This window comes from Triplophysa dalaica, chromosome 3 (assembly GCF_015846415.1).
Source record: "Triplophysa dalaica isolate WHDGS20190420 chromosome 3, ASM1584641v1, whole genome shotgun sequence".
NCBI classification, from domain to species: domain Eukaryota; kingdom Metazoa; phylum Chordata; class Actinopteri; order Cypriniformes; family Nemacheilidae; genus Triplophysa; species Triplophysa dalaica.
The window spans coordinates 9,852,684-9,866,499 of record NC_079544.1 but is presented as its reverse complement, the minus strand read 5'-3'; the positions used below and the strand labels follow the sequence as shown (position 1 = coordinate 9,866,499).

Genomic DNA, 13,816 nt, shown 5'->3' with positions numbered 1-13,816 from the left:
GCTATATATCGAATGATTCTCTTGTAGTTTAACAGACCTTTATACTCAAACCAGGTGCTCCATCAACACCAGAACGTCCCTATAAGAAAGAAGTAGAATAGAGATTTCAATATATAATAAAATGGTGAAGCTCTCTCTTACACCCACATGCACACATTGTTAAATTAGCTAAATGGACAAAGTAAGTATAAAGTAAGATAAAGTCATATTGTACATCATATGATTTATTTCAAAACCAACCGGAGGTCCTGGTGGGCCAGGAAGCCCAGGAATTCCCTTAAAAATAAAACGAGAATAAACAAACATAAAGATCCATTCAACAAAAATATCAGGATATAAAAAGTTTTGACTCTGACTAGGAGATAGAACTGCTGCTAGTGTTTCAAAACTTGCTGAATCAACCTTGATGTGTGAATAGTGGTTTTGATGGTCTTGTAAATTTACCTGGTGACCTTTCGAAATTCTTGCCCCAAGAAATAAAGAGCTTTCACCGGATCCCTCCAAGTCCTGTTGGTTAACGCATCTTTCATTAGGCTAGCTATATAAAAACCAATTCAAAAGGCTAATTTCTCAAAATGGAAAAGGCTTAAAGAAATTAGTTGTGTGCTTAATCTGAAAAGTGACATTTAAAGAGTTTCTGAAGACCTGGCATTACCTCTAAATCAACACAGCTTTCGTAAGGGTTTGAAATTCAGCAATTGGTGTTTGAAGGAAAAAGGTTTTTATGGATTTATTTCAATACAGATGTAAACCTATTAAATAATAAGAAAAGTTGGACTTTATGTGGGGTTAAATAGTACTATTTAGTACTAGGATTGGATTTTGATTTACTGTAACATTTTAGGTAAGGTTAATATAATATCTTGGGTTAAATTAGTTTAATACCATATTTTGCTGTGTGAGTAACTCACTAAATCAAACAAGGTTTTTGATGTGGAACATCGTGTGGTTATCCAAAATATATACCAGCTACATGACCCACAGGGGCAGAATGATCTTTAATACTGTCCATTCAACAGATTACAATTTGCATTTTTTTTTAAAGTGAGTTCTTCAAAGTGTTTACCATAAAGCTGTTGCCTGGTGGACCAGGAGGGCCAGGTGGTCCTGGTACACCCCTTGGTCCAATAGGCGCCGTTGGGCCAGGAAGCCCTCTCAATCCAGGATAACCATTTTCCCCCTGTTCATAGAAATGTGGAACATAATGTAAAGCAGACATTTTTAAATGACAGAGTAAGTTCAGAGTAAGCAGCAGCGTAGCAGATCTATCCTGCCAAGACCAATATACAGTTGTGTTCAAAATTATTCAACCCCCACTGAAATTGATTGTTTTGGTCGGTTTGACATTGACTATGATCATTCAGTCATGCTGCTTACAATTAAATCAAAGAGGCACGTGTAGGTCAGACAAATATAACATAACATTTATAATGAAATAACCACAAATGTCTTTTCTGAGCTCACATCATTATCAGTTTTATTCAACCCCCAAGTGACATTCAATCTCAGTACTTAGTACAACATCCTTTTACAGTTATAACAGCTTTTAAACGTGAAGCATAGCTTGACACAAGTGTCTTGCAGCGATCTACGGGTATCTTCGCCCATTCATCATGGGCAAAAGCCTCCAGTTCAGTCACATTCTTAGGCTTGCGCACTGCAACTGCTTTCTTTAAGTCCCACCAGAGGTTCTCAATCGGCTTTAAGTCTGGTGACTGCGATGGCCACTTCAAAATGTTCCAGCCTTTAATCTGCAACCATGCTCTAGTGGACTTGGAGGTATGCTTGGGATCATTGTCCTGTTGAAAGGTCCAACGTCTTCCAAGCCTCAGGTTTGTGACGGACTGCATCACATTGTCATCCAATATCTCCTGGTACTGAAGAGAATTCATGGTACCTTGCACACGCTGAAGCTTCCCAGTACCTGCAGAAGCAAAACAGCCCCAAAGCATGATTGACCCCCCGCCATGCTTCACAGTAGGCAAGGTGTTCTTTTCTTCATAGGCCCTCCTCCAAACATAGCGTTGATCCATGGGCCCAAACAGTTCTAATTTTGTTTCATCAGTCCACAGAACACTATCCCAAAACTTCTGTGGTTTGTCCACATGACTTTTGGCATACTGCAGTCGACTCTTCTTATTCTTTGGGGACAGAAAGGGGGGGCGCATGGGAGCTCTGGCATTGAGGCCTTCATTACGCAGGGTGCGCCGTATTGTCTGAGCAGAAACTTCAGTACCCACATCTGACAAATCTTTTCTCAGTTCTACAGCAGTCACACGGGGACTTTTCTCCACTCTACGCTTCAGGTAGCGCACGGCAGTCGAAGTCAGCATCTTCTTTCTGCCACGACCAGGTAGCGTTTCAACAGTGCCCTTTGCCTTGAATTTGCGAATGATGCTTCCTATGGTGTCTCTTGGTATGTTTAACATCTTTGCAATCTTCTTATAGGCATTGCCCTTCCTGTGAAGAGTAATCACCTGTTCTCTTGTCTTCCTGGACCATTCTCTTGACCTCACCATGTTTGTAACCACACCAGTAAATGTCTAGAAGGAGCTGAGTATCACAGTCATTTTAAAGCTGCCTAATTGGTGCTTATTAGGCTTTATTGCTGCTCCATGATATCCACAGGTGTTTTCAATACCTGATTGAAAACACTTCATTGAACCTCTGTTCTTCAGAGTGGTAGTCTTTAAGGGGTTGAATAATTATGTCAATGAAGAATTCACAAAAGAAACATTTACAACTGTATTACAAAACTAATTGATGTCATTTTAGTTGCATATGGTTCTTTAAGAAGTCCTTGTAGGATTTCATTCTGAATACAATTACAAATGTTCACTAAATTCCCTAAAACCATTTACAGCATTGGGGGTTGAATAATTTTGAACACAACTGTATTTATATGTCATTTACACCACCATGCCAAACCCTTCGAGAGTTGTCATGACAGAACTTTACTTTCTGTTCATTTTACAATTTGATTTTGAATCAAAGATTTTCCAAGTAAACCTCGCTGTATGTGTTTATGCTCTCATGTACCCCCAAGGGTCCAAACATCAAACGAATTGTATCTATTGTGAATAAAAAATTGTCAATGTATTGTGCATAACAATACCTTTGGTCCAGGGGGTCCTCTTATTCCCTGTTCCCCCTATGAAAGAAAGTCATGAGAAGATGAATTTGTGGAGTTTTATAGGGAGTATTTTTCTTCAAGATGTAATCATTTTCATACCTTTTCTCCCTTAGGTCCATGTGGTCCAAGAGTTCCTTCCTGACCAGGAACACCCTTTAAAGATGAAATAGATCAAAACTGCCGCTTATGATGTGACTAAATACTATGAAGTCTTTGAAGTCAGTTTTCAAACAACCAGACATATACCTTCTATTTGTTCTGTATAAAATTGCACTATATTGCATTTGATTATGCAGGACAAAACATTAAAAGATAACGTATTCATATATCCCTACATATCACACATAACGCTGTGAAACGTTGCCAAAACGGTAAAGCAGACAATTTTTGAACATTTTGAAAATTCAGATCAGCATCAGTTTGGCAGCTTCACAATATTCTGAAGTATATGAATATTTCAGCATGTGAGCATGTCCCTTCCCAATGTAAGGACTACTATTTTTGGTGTTAGCGTGCCGCATTCTTACAAGTTTAAAATGAAATACGTTGGTAATGTATTCTCCCTACATTAAAACATGCAATATATACTGTAGTATAACACCTCTAGAATTGTTTGTTAGGAGTAATACAGCAGTCCCATGGCCACAAACTTGTGTGAAGATTAGGTTTTGGTTAGTAGTTGGTTGAAGATATGATAGAAATAGGTTGATATGATATGATAGGTTGAAGAAAATATGCCAGTCCAGATTCAGTGAAAGTCCTGAAGGAAAGCATTAGTGACATAAATCTGATACGGGCTTCAACTGGTAGCCAAAGGAGAGAGATGAAAAGGGGTGTCACATGACCCTTTTTGGGCTGTTGGAAGACGAGGCATGCTGCTGCGTTCTGAACCAGCTGGAGTGGTTTGATAGCCTCTGGAGGAAGACCAGCAAGGAGAGCATTGCAGGAGTCCAACCTTGAGATTTCCAGGGCAAGGAGTTGTGCTGCATGCTCAGTGAGATGGGGTCTAACGTTTCTAATGTTGTATAATGCATATCGGCATGCGTCGTCTTTGCAATGTGATCATTGAACGACAGCTGTTCATCAAATATGACTCAGTGGTTCCTGGCTGTTCTGGAAGGAGCGATTGTGGTATTAACAAGTTTGATGGTGAGATCGAGTTGCACCGTAGGGTGTGCCAGAAACACGTGTAGTTCTGTCTTGGCAGGAATCAGCTGGAGGTGATGCTCTTTCATCCAAGCTGAGATCTCTTCTCGGCAGGGTGTAATGCAAGCTGCTACAGTGGCATCGTCTGGGTGAAACGATATGTAGATCTGGGTGTCGTGAGCATAACAGTGATATGAGAAGCCGTGTGCCCATATGATGGGTCCAAAGGATGTTGTGTAGATGGAAAAGAGCAGTGGTCCAAGTGACCCCAGTGATCATGTGGTGGGGAGTGGACAGCTAGCCCCTCCATGACACTCTGACACCCTGAAGGATCTGCCGGAGAGGTAGGATTTGATCCAACGGAGAGGAGTGCCTGAGATTCCTAGAGATGACAGGCGAGCAGTATCTGGTAATTGACAGTGTGAAACGCTGCAGATAGGTCTAGCAGAATCACGACAGAGGAATTAGATTGCGTCTTGGCTAGCCGCAGTGCTTCTGTGACTGATAGCAGTCTCAGTGGAAAAGTTTGTTTTGAAGCGAGACTGCTTGTCATCCAGTAGTGTAATTCTGGGATAGGGAGGAAGACACCTTCATAAAAATGGCCCTTTCAAGTGTTTTTGCAAGAAATGAGAGGAAAGAGGGGATAAATATAGCATTATAACATTATTAAAAATCTCGCATTCAGGCAAAAGAAAAAAAGTGGCATTATTGGAGAGAAAATGCTGTTTTTTCGACTGGTTCACCAAGTCCTCAAATAGCTGACACAGGGGTTGTGAAATTGCAGAGATAAGGAAAGAAGAATGAATTAATGAGTGTGGTGAAACCATAATTGAACAGCACTGGGAGTTCTTCAGGAGTCCTAATAAGGAATGAATAATTTATCAGCTGGTCTAATCATTTTCATGGTGTTTCATTTTCCATTGTGTGTGTGCATTAAACATTGGATGTGATATGTGAATGTTAGATGACAGGACCAACAGGACGAGTAGATTAGAGAGGAATTCTATTAAAATGTGAAATTGTTTTCTGTGGTAACTGATTTTAAACACCATTTTGAGGCAGAAGAAACATACTCACAGGAAGTCCAGGTTTCCCGATAAGCCCATCTAGTCCATCTTTGCCAGGAACACCTGGTGAGCCAGTGAGTCCGGGGACCATTCCTCCTGAGGCGCTATTAGGACCAGGGGGTCCAGGTCTTCCTGGAGGCCCTGGAGGACCCTAGAATATCAGATTTGTATCATAAAGATAAATCTGCATTTTTTTTTCTTCTTGAATGCATATCATGCATTTATACATGTTATATACAGCATGTGGCAAAAGCAATTTTACTCACTCTTAGAAGTTCAGAATCAATGTCAACTTCTCCAGATCCAGAACCCAGAGCATCAAATCCATACTGGCAATAAGAGTAGATAAACTTTTACTTACAAGTAGTGAGAATGGAGTTTTATATAAGAAAAACAGAAAATAGATTTGAAAAAATAAAAATTGATCTGCAGACATCGTTCTAAGAAATAATAATGTTACAAATCACATGTTTTGGGAAACAAGTGGAAGTAATAAAACACAATTTCAATGCAGCGACTAAACCCACATGTTTTGCACAGTATACTCACTGGAACTTTAATTGGTTTGGATGGCCCTGGTGGTCCGGGAAGTCCCGGTAGACCAGGAGGTCCAGGCTGACCCACTCCAGAATCACCCTTAAAGAAGGACAAAGAAGTGGCGTACTAACATTGCATTTCAAGGCTTTAGCAACACTCTGTATGTTGTGAAAGACCACATGCAGTACATTTGGAAGCATCACATTTGTATTTTTCCCTTACTTTCCCCCCTTTGATTCCAGATCCTCCAGATATTCCTGGACTCCCTGGTAGTCCTCTCTGTCCCTCTTCACCTTTGCTTCCCTGTAAAAAATAGGCCAGACATTAGAAAAACATTTGAGGTGTACGGTAATGTCTTGTGTTTACAGCTAAAGGTTAAGAGATCTAAGCATTTCCCACAGGTTCACAAACATTTTCTAGAAATGTTGATTAGTTCATACTCAACAATAATGAAAACCTACAGGCTGCCCATCTTTTCCTGGCCTGCCTGGTTGTCCCGGTGGGCCCATTGGACCTTGTGGGCCTCTTAGTCCAGGCTGACCAGCATGTCTGGGTGGGGAGGACGGTCCAGGGGGTCCAGGAAGACCTGGAGGTCCCGGTTCTCCACGCTCCCCTTTATGCCCCTGGCCAGAACCCTAGAAAAGTGGAAAACTTGTACTTGAAAATTCAGGATGATTGCATTTTATTCATTATATAAAGGCATCACACATGAATAAACTGATACTGCAACCTCCACACTGTTCATGCTACTTACATCCCTGCTCTTCCCTGTTACTTCTGTTTTGTAGGTCCCTGCAAGGCAAGAATTAACAAACAATGCATAATATAATCATATTAAATGGGCGATTTGCCTGATATACATGTTTTTCTTTGTCTTTGGTGTGTTATGAGTTGCCCATGCATGTATTAGACACGTAAAATTGCAAAAATGTAAGTGTCGGAAACAAATGAATGCTCACCCAGCATGTTAAAAAATAATAAGTTTAGCTAGTAATCAGTATGAAGATACAGTACACAAAACTGCCATTTACCGTAAGTATTTAAAAAATTACCAATGCTATTAGTTCATTCACTCTTACCTCTAAACAGCCTTTCACTTACAGGGGTCACATGTCCTGAGAAGTCACCTTCATCCACTTCAGGTAACAGAGTCGGTGGAGCTTGTACTGGAAAGGTGGGTCCATGTAGCTGCATGCAAAATACAGTAACACACCAACAGAAACAATTAGAACTGATCTAAATGAATTGCCTCTGAAATTGTGTGTGTCTAATCCTGTAGAATCTTCTGTAGAAGAGATACTTTGAGTAAAGTCTTCTATTGACCTCAATTGTATGAACGCAAAACCACTGACATTTCTGAAAATATATTTCTTTGTGTTTCACAGAAATATACAGTCATAAACTGGTTTTGAATTACATTTCGGTAAATAAACGATGACAGAATTTTAAGTTTCAAGTCATCTATCCTTTTAAGGTAGAATGAACCTTCATAGAGCAAAGCTTTCTTTCATGCATTGTTGATAAATACAAATCATGCTTTATGTATACAAAGAAAAAAACATTTACTACATTTTATCATGCCAAATCCCTCTACAATCATGAACAAAAAGAGTTCATGACCTTACAAGAACAAATGTCTTTATAACGTGCATTTGAGCATAGTAAAGAAAAGGGGTATTTTTAAACTATTGACTTAAAATACACATTATGATAAACCACTTTCTAACCTTCAAAAACTACTGTTGGACAGGAAAGAGACAGTACTTCAAGAATAGTTTTTTCAAGTTAATGGAAAAATAATGTAATAAGGTTAACAGATAACGTGATGATGTGTGTAAGAAATTTTTAAACCTTTTCTTTATTTTCTTTCTTGTTTGTCCCAACAAAGATGTCCACATGTCTGCCTTGGTGTTCTTCGTCATCATCATCATCACCATCACCACTTCTGTCCCCTGAGGCCTGCAACCACAAGCATAGTGAAACTGTTATGTACCTCAGAGATGACTCTACCACAAGAGGGCATAGTTCACTTTTTAAATTTGCCCCCATTCACTTTCCATAATAATTTTTATTCCTACTATTGAAAGACAATGGGGGCAAATTTCTACTAGTCGTTTTAAGTAAAAAAATGAAAATTCTGTCATCATTTATTCACCCTCTTATCTTGTCTATACAGTGGATAAAAAAGGGTCCGATGTTGTATGGTCACCAACATTCTTCAAAATCTCTTCTTTTGTGTTCTATAGAAGTAAATGAATGACAAGAGGGTGAGTACTAAACGCTAAAAGAATTTCATTTTGGGGTGAACTGAACTTCTAGGTGTAATGTTTTTCCTTCAATGTACTGTACTAGGAAAAAAGTTAGTCAGTAGCACCATATATACTATACACTGCAGAGAAGATCCTTTCTGTCCCCACTGTCACTTTCTGAGCTTCATTATTTCTTTCACGGGGCCTAAGGCCAAGCAACCTATTTGTTCCACCAATTACTTTTGGGCCTACAAGGCCAGTTGAGAAATTAAGTGGTGTCAATTTCTAATGTTGAGATTATACAGTACAGTATGTGCTATTGGTGTTAGCATCACTAAAGCACATGCTAATATATCTATATCAATACTGATCTGTGAGCATGTTTTGGTGCCTGAGTTTTGTAGTGTCTCTCCCAGTGAATTTATCCCGTTTAGAACACAGGGTAGATATTACCAGTTCTTTACCATGTGTAATGATCCAATACGCCCGCTCTAGCAAAGGAAGTCCTATTTTATAGTAAAAAGAGCCAATCATCAATCATTAAAGACTATTTAAAGACTATTATATTAAGATTCTCTAAGGAAGTGGCTCTGTACAGAGTGTTTCAATAGTGTGGCCTTAGAATTATAAGAGTCTATGTGACATTTTTGTTAAAAATAAGTTATTGACATATTTATATTCTGTGACTTATTTACAATGTGCTGTGTACATTTGGGGACTTCTCTAGGAAACAAACTAACTGAGTATATAAGTTTTTATATGAATAGTTCTTCCATGAAACTCTAGATGGCGCAGTATTTAAAGTCTAAACCTATCCGACATAACAACTACTACACGGTGTAGTGATTGGTTCCCTCAGTATCAGCAGCCAATGAGCTTGCTGCTCAACGTTTAAATGTCGGCTAGTGATTGTTGCAGCAGTGCAGCGTGTTTCAGAACCCCAGCTCCACATGTATAGATCTGCTATAAGGGCTGTGTAAGCTTTGTTTTTTTATATGTTATATGCACACAGCAGCATGTTGTGAATTTATTGGCAGTAGCAAGTCTCCTTACTTGCTTCGCCGCAGCAGCAGCAGCGTGGCAGAGCTGTTCCGCCAAGACCAAATACACATACAGTATGTCATGCACACTAGCATGCTGAACACTAAGGTTCTATTTGTGAGTTATCATAACCTCACACCATTGTGTCATGGTTCTGCCTCGTCTTGTCAAGTTTTTCTAGTCTTGGGGCAGGATCATGACAGTACCATGTGTTCTGTGTGGAAGCTTGTAGGCATTGCTAGGTTCGGCATGCCACGAGCTCTCCGGTCACGTCTATGTCCCGCCCTCTCGCTCCCTCGTTAATTATCTTGTTATGGTTTCATGCCCCTCAGCTGTTCCCTCTTGATTTGATCCCTTTAAAATGCCCTCGTGTCTATTGTCCTGTGCCCGTTCGTTTTGCGTGATTGCTTAGCTTGATAAGTGTTATTGCTCATGTCCTTTCTGCCTAGTCGGATTACCTTACCCGGTTGAAAATCCTTGCCGTGTCTGATGTTGTGTTATTGTTTAGTCTAGTCATGTTCATTTGCCCTATCGAGGGAAGTGTTATGTTCAAGTTTTATATTAGTTGTGTTCTTGTTTTAACCCCTTTGTGGGTCTTTGTTACATGTTTAAATCAATTATTATTTTATTTACCCCTTCACTGACAAATTGGCCCGGATTGACAAATTGACAGCCCTGGTTCAAACTGGCTGAGAGTGGTGAAGCACCTAATGTAAGGCCTCTCTAATATGTATTAATCCCTGTTCACACTACCAGTGATCAACAGCAACAAAGCAAAATAAAGTCATTAATTTATAATGCCATCAGACTTGAGTTTCCACTACCAGCTCGAAGACTATAAGAATTCAAAGATAGCAATCTGAACGCTGCACTGTGATCCGTTTCGGTGTAAAACTTTATGAAGAAAGTACTACATAGTGTCCTGAGAATTCACTTACACCAGGGTCATCTTCTTCACACTGCTCTTCGGCTGCCCTGGGGTCTGGTTTTATTACCAACTGTTGGATGGACCCCTGAGAAAAAGAGAACACGAAAGAAAAAGGGCATATGAGTTAGACGTCCAGCCGGCTGCAGATAAAAATGAAATAGCTATTTAAAAGATGGCACTGTATATTTTCAGAATGCCAAGTGGATTAATGATATTGCAATCATGTTTGTAAATACACGTTGCCTGGAGCTTTGAGCTCCTATGTATGCAGGCAGCGATGTGTTTTATTCTTATTTTCATTCTTACAGCAGATAGCTTTTAGAATACAACAGCACAGATATATCCAGGGGTCTGTGATATGCCAGCGGTGCTTAAGGGAAGGTAATAAATTTTAAGCAATTATCAGCAGGCTTTCAGATGAACTCCCCCCTGCTGTACTCATTAGTATTTAATGGGTTCTTGTAGCCACACTTTTGTCACAACAGAGATTTATGATCGCCATCAGCTACTTTGATTATTAAAGGCATTATGAAATGTCAACCATCAAACAGTGACAGGTGAAATTTAATTTTAAACTCTTACAGATAATTTGTAATAACACAACAACTTTCAATGGTGTTATCGAAACCGGAGAGGTATAATAAAAATAGAAACTCAACAACAAATGCTTAAGTCTGCTCATTCAGACCTCAATTCCCCCTTTGAAAAAGTAATAGCACTTTTGTTTGTACAAGTAGCTCCTCAATAAGTGCTCCATGCCTCACTGACTATCAATTTAATTCTCCTTCATTTCTTATAGTATACTTTACTTAGTACAGTATACCCTCTTGTAACCCATGAATAAATGCTTTTCTAAAAAAAATGCTGTAGATACGGTGAAAGGATTCTACCTTCTTCAAGTCATTCCCATGACAACAGACCCCCCACCACCACTATCAAATACAATATAAGGGGACCAAGGAAGCAAAGTTGTCTTTTCAGCATATTTATGTTCTGGTGTGTATTGTAGGGTAGAGTTTAAAGCTAAGTAAATAAGGAAATAATACATTTGGTCAACTAATGTTTCGGTTCAAAAGAGAATAAGATAAGAAATGCAAAATTTCAATGTAGCCTACATGAAAAATATGATGTGATGATTATTACATTTTATATTTTGATATTCAAATTGGTTTATGACGATGATTATTCTAACTTGTGATGACAGCACATCGGCTTTTACTTACTTGTGCTTAGTCATCTTTTAAGTTTCTCCAGGTGGAAAAACCTTGAGCAACTCTTAGGCGAAAATACAGCCACGAAAAATAATCAGATACCATTCCAAATTATCATGTATTCATCATTTCTAGATGTATTGTGGTCATTTCAGTCCAGAGTCTGTTGAGTCAAACCTCAGGATTGACAAAGTCATCCAACAGCAAAATGAAAAACAGACATCATGACAAGACACATGAAAACTGTAAAACAATAAAGGTTATTACATAACTTTTCCTAAATCGATGTACAAATATGAGTGTTTTATTTCTTAAAAATGAGTATGAACTTTTTCCTTGCAGTATATGAGGTATGAAAAAATACAGAACATCTTTTGTATTATTTTGACCTTACTTTTCAGCAAATAATGGTCTTTAAATGGTCTCTTAATTTTTCCCGCGGCTGCTTATTTTCCTATATATTAACTGTCAATACATTCAATCATTCAACATGTATTTGAAAATATGTATAAACTTATTATAACATTACTGTATATTGAATAATAATACGAAATTTTCATTTCATTTTTATACAGTACATAAATCACTTGTTTCCAGTATATAGAAATGTGCCTCTTATTTTAAATAATGCATTATATTTTTCAGTATATTTTCATGTATTTTGGTTTCATGAGGGAAAATCTAAATGATCATTTTAAAAACTGTGAAGTAGCCAGTTTTTAACCTACAGAATCCCAGTCACACACATCAAGACTTGACAATTTTTTTTAAAGATTTAAAACGATATGATAAGATTTATCAAATGATAAGATAAATATAAATCCATTATATAAATATAAATCCATTATATAAATATAAATCCATGATATAAATATAAATCCATATATTATATAATATTATAATATTATATAAATATTAATCCATTATACATCCATGTGTATTCTTGTATAAAGCATTAAAGTGATCTGCACATTAAAAAAAATGTCTAGATAATTGACATTGTGGTCCAGTTACTTTTCAGTGGCATTAAGCATGGTGGTTAAACAAGAGAAAATATCAGGAGAAAGTTTCTGATTCTGCGGAAATGTAAAATAGCAACCTACCACAAATCTCTCCAGACCAGTCCTGCCCGCATTCGCCACAAAGATGCCCGAGCCGGGTTCAAAGCTGAGAGGGTTCTGGCTTCTCTTCAAGGGTGCGCTTTGGAACTCCTCACAGTCCATATAAAGCCGGACCTCCTCATGCTCTACTGTCAACGTGAAGCGGTTCCACTGCTGTGTCATGTCAGGTACTTTAAAGGAAGCCACCTGCTGGGTTTCAGCAGCCCCTGGCTCAGTGTAATACATTAAGATCCTCTGGGTTTTATCCTCCACGGGCGTCAAGGCCAACCCAAGATGAACAATTTTCTGGGAAGCATCTGTGATGGCGAATAGTACCCCTCCCTGAGAGCCAGAGGCCCTGAGGGTGACAATCATGGCAAAGTCCCTGAAGAAGGGCTCAGGCACGAAGATTTGGGTCAGTCTACCAACATTTGCTTCAGGCCCAAAGTTGTAGGCGGGGAAACCTTCATAGCCAGTGATGAAGGACACAGAGGGAGGAAGAGGAACACCGACTAGCTCTGTGAGGACCAGGTGACCCTTAGATCCTCGCTCTGAAATAAAATGTAAAGGTAGTGGTTACAGCAACAAATTATTGCTACATAAATCTCATACTAAATGAGAATGTAGTTTACATAAAATGACTGTTTAAACTCTTTTTGAAAGTTCATTTCAAAGGAACAACTGATACTTCATCCAAAAATAAAAATAAAAACACAAAAAAAGATTTTTTGTAGAAAGTTGATAACCAAACAAAGGCGGAACCAATTTACAAATTGTTTAGACACAAAACCAATGCAAGTCAATGGGTATCGCAATTGTTTGGTTACCAACTTTCTTTAAAATAGCTTCTTTGGTATTCTGCAGAAGAAGGAAAGTGATATAGGTTTGAAATGACAAGAGGGTGTGTAAATATTGACAGGTCCTTAATTTTTTATGTTGTTTAAACCTTTTGTTACTTTACGTTGTTACTTCTTCCATGGAACATAAAAATTGAGTTATTTAAAAAGTTAGAGAATGAGGAAATGTATCATTTCCTTTAAAATCCACTGAAAATATAAAATATTGTCCAAAGAATATTCATTGTGATTTTTATTAAAGGAGGTGCTATCGCATCAGTTGATTCCCTCAAATCACACATATTCTGACTAGAAAATAAACCAAAATTGAAACAATTATCCTTTTCCTCATTTTGTCTGCAATCCCTCTTCTTCAAACTCATTCCACACAGTGTCTATAAAATGACTTTAATGGAGACAGTAAACACTCTCATGACCACCCAACAGGAAACATTAAGAAAGCATTACTGTTACATATAGATTATAGTCTAATAATTATGTTAAGGAAAAATGTCAGATGAACTACTTTTTCCTACAAAAACTTTCTATATGACAGAAATAAGACGAA

At 38.3% G+C, this 13,816-nt stretch overlaps 1 protein-coding gene across 1 annotated transcript in view; it reads right to left on the bottom strand.

The window, feature by feature from the left end:
- col15a1b (collagen, type XV, alpha 1b) overlaps positions 1–13,816 on the bottom strand; it is a 36,619-nt gene that overhangs the window by 10,748 nt on the left and 12,055 nt on the right. The window contains exons 3-18 of the mRNA XM_056743599.1: positions 12,416–12,963; positions 10,112–10,186; positions 7,735–7,842; positions 6,963–7,071; positions 6,638–6,675; positions 6,345–6,518; positions 6,106–6,186; positions 5,896–5,982; positions 5,613–5,675; positions 5,357–5,497; positions 3,233–3,286; positions 3,116–3,151; positions 1,067–1,180; positions 445–507; positions 241–276; positions 38–79 (exon numbers count right to left, since the gene is read on the bottom strand). Coding sequence (XP_056599577.1) covers positions 38–79; positions 241–276; positions 445–507; positions 1,067–1,180; positions 3,116–3,151; positions 3,233–3,286; positions 5,357–5,497; positions 5,613–5,675; positions 5,896–5,982; positions 6,106–6,186; positions 6,345–6,518; positions 6,638–6,675; positions 6,963–7,071; positions 7,735–7,842; positions 10,112–10,186; positions 12,416–12,963 — 1,769 coding nt within the window. The remainder of the gene's footprint in view (positions 1–37; positions 80–240; positions 277–444; positions 508–1,066; positions 1,181–3,115; positions 3,152–3,232; positions 3,287–5,356; positions 5,498–5,612; positions 5,676–5,895; positions 5,983–6,105; positions 6,187–6,344; positions 6,519–6,637; positions 6,676–6,962; positions 7,072–7,734; positions 7,843–10,111; positions 10,187–12,415; positions 12,964–13,816) is intronic.